The 13,651-nt window shown below is 35.6% G+C and overlaps 1 protein-coding gene across 1 annotated transcript; it reads left to right on the top strand.

Moving 5' to 3' along the window:
• The first annotated feature begins 144 nt into the window (after positions 1–144).
• LOC146931052 (uncharacterized) lies at positions 145–2,602 on the top strand. Its single transcript, XM_085702538.1, has 3 exons — positions 145–318; positions 411–1,314; positions 1,393–2,602. Exons 2-3 carry the CDS (start codon positions 1,186–1,188, stop codon positions 2,491–2,493), a joined length of 1,230 nt encoding a protein of 409 aa, XP_085558664.1. The 5' UTR covers positions 145–318; positions 411–1,185; the 3' UTR covers positions 2,494–2,602.
• The last annotated feature ends 11,049 nt before the right edge of the window (positions 2,603–13,651 follow it).

Raw genomic sequence — 13,651 nt, 5'->3', positions numbered from 1 at the left:
GGAATGCCTGCCTATTCAAATGGCGAGCATGAATTGTTGGGTTGGCGAGCATAAAAAAAAATTTAAAGCTAGAGCACTTGCCATGTGTCTATGCATGCATCCATTCTAATTGTTTACACTGTTCGCCATTTGAGCTATATAAACTTGACACTACCCTCCCAAGCTCCCAACGTAAAAACTCACTTCAATATTCACTTCAAAAACTCCACACTTTCTCATCACTTTCTCATTTTAATTGTTAATTTCAACATGGACGTAGCTAAATTTCTTTGGATGGGAATGACTCACAGATCATGTCACGTCTCTAACAAATCAAATGTATTTATTATTTATTTATTTGCACAATAACAATTTATGTTTATTACGTTTTATCTATTAGTTTTAATATACTAACTAATATTATTTTGTAGGAAGAAAGAAAAAATTATGTGAGACCCCGTTGTCACAAAATATTAAAGCCACATGCACGCATAAGACCATATGTAGAGCAAGCCGGTCTTTTGAGGCCAACGGAAATAACAAGTTTTCAAACTGATTCCCGTTTAATCTGTGCATTACTTGAACGGTGGCGACCTGAGACGCACACATTTATTCTTCCAACAGGTGAATGTACAATAACATTGGAGGACATTCACATGTTATTGGGTTTAAAAGTCGATGGTTTGCCGGTCACATCTGACAGACACATTTCATGGACTGATTTTGAAAATTTGTTAGGAAGAAATATTGATCAAAGTTCAAGGGAGCGCAATACTGTGAAATTAACATGGTTAAGAGATTACATAGAACAACTGGCAGGTGATGAAAGTCCCGAAACACTTGTATACCATTTTAGAGCCTATTGTCTATATTTAATTGGCTCAGTATTATTTCCTGATAAGACGGGCAACTTAGTACACATAAAATGGTTGGCAATGTTAGAGAAGGAACCCATTGAGATTGGAACTTATAGTTGGGGTTCGGCATGTTTATCGTGTCTATACAGAGGAATGTGTGACGCTGCATATAAAGGGGTGCATGATATAATGGGATGCACAATATTAATACAAGCATGGGCTTATTCGAGAATTACGTGCATGGCACCTAAGCCAAAGAGTAATATACCAGATATGTTCCCTCTCTTTAACAGGCATGTACAATATTTTTTTTAATTTTTTTTAAAACACAAGGGTGCTGATATTTTTTATGTTACTAATTATTAAATATTTTTCAAACTTTATCAGATGGTGTGATACTGGGATGGAATACGAAGAGGCAGGCCAACACAATCTTATCACTTATCGGTGGAGGATTGATATGATGACAGACGATGAAGTAATTTATCATCAAAATAAGTTTTTTTATTTTTTATTCAAAATATAAAAACTAACACACATTTTATATTTTTTTCAGTTCATTTGGAGACCGTATCTCAATTTTCAAACTCCCACACCAGAAGAAAGTGAAGTATGGTCTGCAACCACCTATATTATCTGCTTTCACGTTGTAGAGATGCACCAAGAAGATAGGGTGAAACTACAATTCGGCTTCCCTCAAAACCAACCAGACGTTCCACGTAATTTGAAGGGTTACCATGATATCACTATGAAGATCTTAGGAAAGGTATCCTTGTCAACCAAATTTCAACAAGAAATTGCTACGTGGCACCAACGTCGTCAGCTAGTATTGACCGGGGTCCCCTTTTCCCATGAAGTGCGACCAAATCGTCACTATATACGTTGGTATTGGGGATTTTTTGGAAACAATTTGTTTGTCTCTAGAGCTTCGCTATTGGGAGACCCAAGGGAACGTCTAAGGGTCATTCCACAAAACCAACCAGATTACCCACCCACACCACAACCCAACACACAAAACCAGACACACCCCGTACACACACCACAACCAAACCACACCTATTACACCCCACAACCCAACACATTTAACCAATTTCAAAACACTTTCCAATACACACCACCCATGTATCCATCATTTCAAAATTCTCCCATTCAATTTGGGAGCTACCCCGAATCTAGCCACCATAGCCAACATTCCCATCATTCATTCACTCTCCAGGCAGAATCTAGCCACCGCTTTCACCAACCATCACCCAATGAAAGCTTTAACCTACCACCACCATACATGCAATCCTCCTTTCCAGAATCATCCCAACAAACACAATGGTCTCGACCACCAATATTCACAACGACACAGATGGACAATGATGCGATGAACAGTCTGTGGGCACTTCGTCGTAATGAACCTGAGAGTGAGGAAGATGAAGAGGTAGTAGTAGAAGAAGAAGAGGTAGAAGTAGAAGAAGAATATGAAGACGTAGTACAACAAGAAAAGGATGTTGTATTAACAGAAGAAGAGGAGGAGGATGAGGATGAGGATGATGATGATGAGGACGAGGAGGAGGAGCCACAACTACAAATAGCGCCACCCGGTCGACCTCAACAAAAAATCAAACCTGTTGGATGTGGTACTCATGGGCACAAAATTAGGAGAAGATAAATGTAATAGATGTTTAGGTTTGTAACAATGTTTTATTTTAATGTATTTTTGTTTAATATTTAATAAAAAAAATCATTTTAGGTTGTTTTTTAAAATTCAATAAATATGGAGTTTACTTAATGGTATACATAATTTTAATAAATTTGTGCATTGTTGTGATTAATTCACATTGCGACGAAACAATAATGAAGTTTACTTTTAAAGAAGTTTACTTTTAGTTTATTTTTATTAAATCTTTTATCTAAAAAATCTATTAAAGCAAAATGAAAAAAAAAAAAAAAAGGAAACGAAACAAAAAAAAAATTGAGAAAAGGATGCTCGCCATTTCACATGGCATGCAAAAAAAAATTAAAAAAAAAAAACAAATAGGATGCTCGCCATTTCACATGGCATGCAAAAAAAAATTAAAAAAAAAAAAACAAATAGGATGCTCGCCATTTCACATGGCATGCAAAAAAAAATCTAAAAAAAAAAAACAAATATTATGCTCGCCATTTCACATGGCAAACAAAAAAAAATAGTAAAAAAAAAACAACAAATGGTGCCATTTGATATGTTGAACATGGAAAAAAAAAAATTAAATACATGCTCGCCAAATAAAATTACAAACACACACAAAAGTCTAAGAAAGTCTGAGAAAGCCTGCAAGCTTGAATTTAATTTCACAGCCCATGGTATTCCAAACTACTTGTTTTACACATACTATGCATCACAGCCCATGGTATTCCTCAGTAGTTGCTTTACACATACTATACTATGCATACGTCACTTTAATTATCATCACTGTCCACCACACATATTCTATATATAGGGACTCAGATCTACTTCCAATATCACAAAAAATTATCATATTTACTTCCAATATCGCAAATTGCATTTAGATCTACTTCCAATATCACAAATCTTATTCATATCTACTTCCAATATCACCAAAAATTATCAATGGATCCTTATGATTTCACAGCCTACTTCAAAAACCGTGATGCTGAAGACACTTATATCGTCAACCGATTTATTCAGCGTCGAAAACAAATAGAGGAAGGTAGTGGATCTAGTAGTAGAAAATATTTAAATAGAGATCATTCAGCGGCAAACCAAAGACTCATTGACGACTACTTTGCCAATGAGCCTACATATGACGATGCAATGTTTCGTCGTCGGTTCCGGATGCAAAAACACGTTTTCCTTCGAATCGTTGGAGACCTTTCAAGTAGTGATAACTACTTCACCCAGCGAGTTGATGCCACTGACAAAGAAGGTATATCACCCTTAGCAAAATGTACAACTGCAATGCGAATGTTAGCATATGGTGTGGCAGCAGATGCGGTCGATGAATACATCAAAATAGGAGGTACTACAGCATTGGAGTGCTTACGTAGATTCTGTAAAGGAATCATACGATTGTATGAGGCAGTGTACCTGAGAGCACCAACCGAAGATGACCTTCAAAGAATACTACATGTTAGTGAAATGCGGGGGTTCCCAGGGATGATCGGGAGTATTGACTGCATGCACTGGGAGTGGAAAAATTGTCCTAAAGCATGGGAAGGTCAATTTACTAGGGGGGATAAGGGAACCACAACAGTTATTCTTGAAGCAGTTGCATCTCATGATCTATGGATCTGGCATGCCTTTTTTGGATGTCCAGGAACATTGAACGATATCAACGTTCTAGACCGGTCACCGGTGTTTGATGATGTGGAACAGGGTAAGGCTCCAAGGGTGAATTTCTTTGTGAATCAACGTCCCTATAATATGGCATACTATCTAGCTGATGGTATCTACCCTTCTTATCCAACTTTCGTCAAATCGATTAGACTTCCTCAAAGTGAACCCGATAAGTTATTTGCAAAACAACAGGAGAGCTGTAGGAAGGACATCGAACGTGCTTTTGGAGTGCTTCAAGCTCGATTTAAAATCATCCGTGAACCAGCTCGCTTGTGGGACATAGCTGATTTGGGTATAATCATGAGGTCATGCATCATATTACATAATATGATTGTTGAGGATGAACGAGATACATATGCTCAACGTTGGACTGATTTTGAGCAATCTGAGGGAAGTGGATCTAGTACACCGCAACCATACTCAACCGAGGTGTTACCCACTTTTGCAAATCATGTGCGTGCTAGATCCGAGTTGCGTGATCCAAATGTTCATCACGAATTGCAAGCAGATCTAGTGAAGCACATATGGACAAAGTTTGGAATGTTTCGTGATTGAAGATGATTTGTATCGTACTAAATAAATTGCTTGTGTGTTGTGTGTTTTTTTTTTTCTTGCATTTTAAGTTATTTGTGTGTTGCGTGCTTAGTTTGTTGTATTGCATTTTAAGTTAAGAAAATAAAAATAAATTATTTAAATAAATTTTGTTTTTACAAAAAAAAATGTTAAGTGTTTCTTTATTTTAATTTAATTATAATCGATAATTGTAATTTTATATAATTATAAAAACAAAAATATAAAATTAAATAAGAATAAGAAATAAAAGGTGGTGGGGTAGAGTGTTGAATGAAAAAAAACCATTGGAGAGGTTAAAGTTGAATGAGTGTTGAATTAAGAGAGAGAAGATGATGTGGAGTGTTGGGAATTGAAAAAGTGGGTGTTGAAGGGTGTTTAATGTTGGTGACCATTGTAAATGGTCTAAAAGGGGGTAGCATTCTTGACCAAAAAAAAGGGTAGCATTTGAATGAATATTACCCCGATTAAGTTCTCACAGCCTGCGGCAAAGAAAAAAATACAGACTTGGTAATTTTGATATGTTCTATAAAATCTTCGGTTGTTCCCTCTTCCCATAAAAAATGAGTTAATTCCTTTGTAAAAATAGTTTATCTTAAGGACAATGCATAATATATGTATGGATTGAGGTTTGATCTCTAAACACCTAACTTATTCTCCTTAATAAAAAAAGAATTTATAGCTATTAGACTCCGGCCCGACTTTGAAAGAGTGCAAACAGCTCAACCAAGCCGGGCCTCCAAAGGGTATGAGTCTAAAAAAATAATTATATCCCAATACCCCACCCACCACTCAAATAAAAAAATATATGTTTCTTCTTTTTCTTTCTGCAGTACATGTTTGAGTTTCTTTTTGCTAATATATGCCTTCTAAATTTCAGGTTCTAATTTTTTTTTTTTTTCAGTCTTCCTTTATGCCTCCTAAATTGCCTCCTATGATTAGAAAGTTTTAAAAAAATTACATTTTTATTTTGCTGAAGTGCCTATGAGAGTCGAGCCTAATGGCCCTGATTATATTAGTTGACCAAAAAAAATACACTAAACCAAATAACAAAATAATACTTCAAACCTTCGTTTTGCCTCTAAATGAGCTCCATAACCGCTTAAAATGCGCAATTCTTGACACTTGAAAAACAATTTCAAAACCGATCCAGGAAAGCATAGATTGCCAAATGCATATGATTGTGGGCATTTAATGGTATACATAATTTTAATAAATTTGTGCATTGTTGTGATTAATTCACATTGCGACGAAACAATAATGAAGTTTACTTTTAAAGAAGTTTACTTTTAGTTTATTTTTATTAAATCTTTTATCTAAAAAATCTATTAAAGCAAAATGAAAAAAAAAAAAAAAAGGAAACGAAACAAAAAAAAAATTGAGAAAAGGATGCTCGCCATTTCACATGGCATGCAAAAAAAAATTAAAAAAAAAAAACAAATAGGATGCTCGCCATTTCACATGGCATGCAAAAAAAAATTAAAAAAAAAAAAACAAATAGGATGCTCGCCATTTCACATGGCATGCAAAAAAAAATCTAAAAAAAAAAAACAAATATTATGCTCGCCATTTCACATGGCAAACAAAAAAAAATAGTAAAAAAAAAACAACAAATGGTGCCATTTGATATGTTGAACATGGAAAAAAAAAAATTAAATACATGCTCGCCAAATAAAATTACAAACACACACAAAAGTCTAAGAAAGTCTGAGAAAGCCTGCAAGCTTGAATTTAATTTCACAGCCCATGGTATTCCAAACTACTTGTTTTACACATACTATGCATCACAGCCCATGGTATTCCTCAGTAGTTGCTTTACACATACTATACTATGCATACGTCACTTTAATTATCATCACTGTCCACCACACATATTCTATATATAGGGACTCAGATCTACTTCCAATATCACAAAAAATTATCATATTTACTTCCAATATCGCAAATTGCATTTAGATCTACTTCCAATATCACAAATCTTATTCATATCTACTTCCAATATCACCAAAAATTATCAATGGATCCTTATGATTTCACAGCCTACTTCAAAAACCGTGATGCTGAAGACACTTATATCGTCAACCGATTTATTCAGCGTCGAAAACAAATAGAGGAAGGTAGTGGATCTAGTAGTAGAAAATATTTAAATAGAGATCATTCAGCGGCAAACCAAAGACTCATTGACGACTACTTTGCCAATGAGCCTACATATGACGATGCAATGTTTCGTCGTCGGTTCCGGATGCAAAAACACGTTTTCCTTCGAATCGTTGGAGACCTTTCAAGTAGTGATAACTACTTCACCCAGCGAGTTGATGCCACTGACAAAGAAGGTATATCACCCTTAGCAAAATGTACAACTGCAATGCGAATGTTAGCATATGGTGTGGCAGCAGATGCGGTCGATGAATACATCAAAATAGGAGGTACTACAGCATTGGAGTGCTTACGTAGATTCTGTAAAGGAATCATACGATTGTATGAGGCAGTGTACCTGAGAGCACCAACCGAAGATGACCTTCAAAGAATACTACATGTTAGTGAAATGCGGGGGTTCCCAGGGATGATCGGGAGTATTGACTGCATGCACTGGGAGTGGAAAAATTGTCCTAAAGCATGGGAAGGTCAATTTACTAGGGGGGATAAGGGAACCACAACAGTTATTCTTGAAGCAGTTGCATCTCATGATCTATGGATCTGGCATGCCTTTTTTGGATGTCCAGGAACATTGAACGATATCAACGTTCTAGACCGGTCACCGGTGTTTGATGATGTGGAACAGGGTAAGGCTCCAAGGGTGAATTTCTTTGTGAATCAACGTCCCTATAATATGGCATACTATCTAGCTGATGGTATCTACCCTTCTTATCCAACTTTCGTCAAATCGATTAGACTTCCTCAAAGTGAACCCGATAAGTTATTTGCAAAACAACAGGAGAGCTGTAGGAAGGACATCGAACGTGCTTTTGGAGTGCTTCAAGCTCGATTTAAAATCATCCGTGAACCAGCTCGCTTGTGGGACATAGCTGATTTGGGTATAATCATGAGGTCATGCATCATATTACATAATATGATTGTTGAGGATGAACGAGATACATATGCTCAACGTTGGACTGATTTTGAGCAATCTGAGGGAAGTGGATCTAGTACACCGCAACCATACTCAACCGAGGTGTTACCCACTTTTGCAAATCATGTGCGTGCTAGATCCGAGTTGCGTGATCCAAATGTTCATCACGAATTGCAAGCAGATCTAGTGAAGCACATATGGACAAAGTTTGGAATGTTTCGTGATTGAAGATGATTTGTATCGTACTAAATAAATTGCTTGTGTGTTGTGTGTTTTTTTTTTTCTTGCATTTTAAGTTATTTGTGTGTTGCGTGCTTAGTTTGTTGTATTGCATTTTAAGTTAAGAAAATAAAAATAAATTATTTAAATAAATTTTGTTTTTACAAAAAAAAATGTTAAGTGTTTCTTTATTTTAATTTAATTATAATCGATAATTGTAATTTTATATAATTATAAAAACAAAAATATAAAATTAAATAAGAATAAGAAATAAAAGGTGGTGGGGTAGAGTGTTGAATGAAAAAAAACCATTGGAGAGGTTAAAGTTGAATGAGTGTTGAATTAAGAGAGAGAAGATGATGTGGAGTGTTGGGAATTGAAAAAGTGGGTGTTGAAGGGTGTTTAATGTTGGTGACCATTGTAAATGGTCTAAAAGGGGGTAGCATTCTTGACCAAAAAAAAGGGTAGCATTTGAATGAATATTACCCCGATTAAGTTCTCACAGCCTGCGGCAAAGAAAAAAATACAGACTTGGTAATTTTGATATGTTCTATAAAATCTTCGGTTGTTCCCTCTTCCCATAAAAAATGAGTTAATTCCTTTGTAAAAATAGTTTATCTTAAGGACAATGCATAATATATGTATGGATTGAGGTTTGATCTCTAAACACCTAACTTATTCTCCTTAATAAAAAAAGAATTTATAGCTATTAGACTCCGGCCCGACTTTGAAAGAGTGCAAACAGCTCAACCAAGCCGGGCCTCCAAAGGGTATGAGTCTAAAAAAATAATTATATCCCAATACCCCACCCACCACTCAAATAAAAAAATATATGTTTCTTCTTTTTCTTTCTGCAGTACATGTTTGAGTTTCTTTTTGCTAATATATGCCTTCTAAATTTCAGGTTCTAATTTTTTTTTTTTTTCAGTCTTCCTTTATGCCTCCTAAATTGCCTCCTATGATTAGAAAGTTTTAAAAAAATTACATTTTTATTTTGCTGAAGTGCCTATGAGAGTCGAGCCTAATGGCCCTGATTATATTAGTTGACCAAAAAAAATACACTAAACCAAATAACAAAATAATACTTCAAACCTTCGTTTTGCCTCTAAATGAGCTCCATAACCGCTTAAAATGCGCAATTCTTGACACTTGAAAAACAATTTCAAAACCGATCCAGGAAAGCATAGATTGCCAAATGCATATGATTGTGGGCATTTAAAGAACAAATGATGCATTGTCTCCACAATGTTTCTGCAGAGCCCGCACAAAGCATGATGCAATTCATCAATTTCATTTAGATGCCTGGTTCTTTAGGAACTTTCGAATAGACAATAATGTTGTTTGGATTAAAAAATGTCGACGCCTATTATCAAAGAGAAATGAATTTGATTTTCCACGATTTTATAGATTACTTTATGCAGGTATACATTGATGATGTTATGGTCAAGTCAAAAACAAAATTAGACCATTTACAACATCTAAGAACTTCTTTTGAGGGAGTAACCAAGTTCCATTTGAAAATGAATCTTATTAAATGTGCTTTTAGTGTATCCGCAAGAAGATTTATTGGATTCTTAATACAAGAGAAATGAGTAGAGGTGAATACAAACAAAACAAACTGCATTTTAGAATTTGCATCTTCACAAAATGATATTTTTTCTTGGCGAAGTCAATTATCTTCAAAGATTCATTTCCAATCTATTTTACACAGTAGAATCGAAAAATGGGCATTGGCCTTAACAAAATTTTCATTAACTTATGTTCCATTAAAAGCAATGAAAGCCCAAATAATTGCTAATTTTCTAGCTAATTATTATGTTCCTCTGATGACGATTTTGAAAGAAAAAATATATATTATATTCGTTTGAACCCTTAGAAAATGTATTTTGATGGCTCATATCATGGTAAAGGAAGTGGGGGCGGAATGCTTGTAGCATATTTGAGAATGCTCTGGTCCAAGTGGAACATTTCCACCCTTTAGTCAAGAATTCTAGGGAGGACGTTCCTGCCAACTAGAAGGTTAAGCTGGGGAAGGTTGTTCCTATTGGTTTCGAACAAGAGCTTGCGGATGGGAAACTTGCTTTCGTTGGTGATTCTTGATTTTTTCTATTCATCCTTGTAATTTGCTTGCCTTTGTGGCTTGTAATTTGCTTTTGTTCTGATGAGTGTACTTCACCATTATCGCTAATGAATGAAAAAATTCTTTTTTGTGTTTGTTTGATTTTGTTCTGATAAATATGGATTCTTATTTCCTACAAGAGAGATCAAGGTATAACTCATAACGAACTAGTATATTGAACGTTTGAATTGTACATTCGTTTATGGATAAATTCCAAGACTCTGAACTATCGTTGACGACATTGTGTCCGGCTTCTCTTGGCCACTGAGGGTGTTTTGGATGTCATTAGGAAGCATGGGCGCCGTCCAAGGAATACTCACTTCATTGAAGACATTGTGTCCGACATTTAGTGTCGACTAGGAAACTTTGATTTTTGAATTTTTGCTTGAACAATCACTTCGCTTTCAAGGAATAATATCGGCTAGGAATACTGGATTGGGCTCATTCCTTTTGTTGTACGCTCCTTTTGCTTTCGAGGGTTAGTATAAGCTCAACAGAATTAAGCTTTGTCATGTCGTAAAAACCAATGATAACGTATATTTATGGGAAAAAATGCCTCATTTTATTAATATTCATGAAAAAAATATTTACAATAGGTTCATTTATCCAATAAAGGAGCGTAAAATTTCTTGGGTCCAATTTCCCTTTGAGTCATCTAACTTCCCTTTGAGCCCTTTGAGGAGGACACTGTTCGACGACTCTGCTGCCTATTGGTTTGAGGATGCTCCACTGAGGTGAAAGGAATCAAAGGATTTAAGGGAATCAGAGGAATGATTCTCGCTGACAGTTGTTTTATCTTGGTTTTCGGGTGTCAAACATTGATTACGTTTGAACCTTTTAACCGGTGATATCTTATTTTTTCTTGGGAAGGGAAAAAGTAAGCAAAACCCTTGAGAATCGAGGTCCGGGAGTTGTTTTCGCTATGGGAAGGTGTTAGGCACCCATAACGACTATAGTATCCTATAGGAACCGTCTTTAATTTCTACGCGCGCGCTTTATTTTTAAATGCTATTTTGAAATGATATTTACACCTAAGAGTTACTAAATGAAGAATTGGAGGGAGAAGAATGTTTTTGGATTTTTATTTTAGTTGAATTGAAGGAATTTTGTTCCTTGCCTACGTACCCGTTTAAGGGATCAAATCCACCGTAGTTCTCTTCCAAAAAATGTTTTTGTTTTTGTTGGTTGATTTTAAGTTTGAAAATGGAAACTTTGAAGAATAGAAAGAGGCCTCAAGGGCATGAGATTAAGGAAAAAGTGGGGTTTGATTAGTGATTTGCAAAAGAAGTCAAAGTTTGATTAAAGTTCATTGAAATTTGATTAAGAAAAAGAAAAGGAAAATACAATGGGATTTTGATCCCAAGGTTTATTATGAAAAAAAGGTTTGAGTGAAGTTGGTTCATATTTTTTGGAAAGTTGATTTTTCTAAGTATGAGTCCTAGGCATTCATCTAAACATACAATCCTAAGCATACATCTAAACATGCATATTCTAGCTACATTATAGTGATGTGTGTGCATGTGTCGGTGCTTGTGTCGGTGTACATCATTAGAGTCCATTGTCCTTATTACATCATGCCCTAGTTACATTCTATGGCCTCTTTGCCAAGAAATTAAAAGGCATAAGGAAGGAATATTACAAAATTTCCTAAGTATTACATTCTAAGCCTTGGTACAAATTAAATTGCAAGAAGATAAAGGTGAATATGAGATGAGATGGGAATGCTTATGAAATGATAAACAAAATGGTTAGTAGCATAGTATGTAATATGGTAAAAAGATGTAATCAAGTAAACATCACAAAACTTCAAGATACACCAAAACAAAGGCAAAACATACCCAAAACTTGACCACAAAAGCAAAGCCAATTCATCACTCCTAACCCTCATATTTCAATCAATTTTTAAAGGTTCCATTTCAATTTTAACCATGAGGATTAGAGAGAAGCATTAAACTAAGCAATTATGAAGCACTTTTAGGCCTATTTTGCACTTTTATTCCACATAGAGTTATTCCCATGACTTATAACACAAGGAACTAACAAATCACACTCCAAAACAGTAAGGAACAACTCTAAATCAGGGGTATACACATTGCAAACTCTCACACTAAGGACCAATATACCATAGCAAGACTTTGGGATCAAGAACATGCGAAATTTTTACAAGAAATTATCAAAAAGTAACACAAGGCCACAAGAAGTCTCCCTATATATTTTTATCAATTTTCAACATATCAAAACATCATGAGAAACCAATTTCAAGCATCAAAAATAATGGCGGGAGAGTTCACTAGTTTTAGAAGTTTTTTAACAAGGTTTTTTCAACAAAATTGAAAAGAAAATGAATTAACGCAAGACAAAAAGTTTTCACATATATTTTCCAGTACTAACATGCAAGAATCATCAAGAATCAACAAAAAATATCAAAAGGAAAATAATATGCATTTTTTGGAATCGTTTGTAGAGATTTTAAAACTCACAGTAGTGTAAACAGCAAACAATGGTGTCAAGATAGCAAGGAAACTAGTACAAAATGAGACTACAAGTTAAACAAAGCCCAGGCCCATATACACAATTATTGGCATCACATAAAACAATTCTAGCAAGAACAAAAACACGTTGAACACAACACAGACCTCTCTTTCTCATCTTCTTCTTCGCGTGGACTCCCTCTCATCTCTCTATAAGCTTCGCCGGCGCCGGTTGTCTTCTCCGATGAGCCAGGAGATTTCCGGCGCCAGAACCTTGAAATACAATCGCCTCACAACGAGAAACAAACCACTACACTCGGATTACTCTCCCTTTTTCGATTCGACACTAATTTTCACGGATTCAAACTCGGAACACTCAAACACATGGATATTGACAGAGAAAGGAATTCGAAAGAACTTCTTACCTTTCCCGTTTGCAATTTGCTCCGGATTTTGTTCGTGATTCCAATTCCTTCTTTCTTCTCTGTCGCGAACTGAAATGCGTCGGCTTGGTTCCGTTCTTGATCTTGAACCTGGAGTAGGCTAATTCGTTCTTGCTGTTGTTGTTGAAATTCGTTCTTGCTGTTCCGTTTGATCTGAAAACGTTTGTTTGTGGTGAAGCTTGCGGTGCCGTCGAGGAATGGACTTGGACGAGTTTTGTATCGAATTCGGTTGTGAATTGAAGGAGAAGCGTTCGCTGTTTGGTGCGAATGATATTGTGATGAGAAATGCGAATTGAAGATTGATGATGAAGATTGAAGGATGATGATGATGATGATGAATACGTGAGGATGAGGGCGATGATTGAATGCAGCTTTTGATGTTGTTGGAGGTGGTTAGTGATGAATATTGGTGGAGTTGTGGTGGTTTTGTGGTGGTTTAGGTTGGTTAGGGTGGTGGTTGAAGGTGAGAAGAGTTAGTTAGGGAGGAGGAGTGGTGGAGAAAGAGGTTGTTAGAGGTTGTTATGGTGGTGGTAATTAGCCACGTGAGAGAAAGAAAAGAGGAAAAAAAATGAAAAAGTTTTTGTGATTTTTTGTGGAA

The sequence above is a fragment of the Medicago sativa genome, chromosome 4 (assembly GCF_051527215.1).
Source record: "Medicago sativa cultivar Bolivia chromosome 4, Bolivia_mono, whole genome shotgun sequence".
Taxonomy (NCBI): Eukaryota; Viridiplantae; Streptophyta; class Magnoliopsida; order Fabales; family Fabaceae; genus Medicago; species Medicago sativa.
The sequence above is the reverse complement of the archived record's forward strand: the minus strand, read 5'-3'. Positions and strand labels throughout refer to the sequence as shown.

Coding starts and splice junctions, on each gene's coding strand:
- LOC146931052 (XM_085702538.1), top strand. CDS start 1,186: ATGTTACTAATTATTAAATATTTTTCAAACTTTATCAGATGGTGTGAT. Junction 1,315..1,392: donor ATATGATGACAGACGATGAA/GTAATTTATCAT, acceptor TATTTTTTTCAG/TTCATTTGGAGACCGTATCT.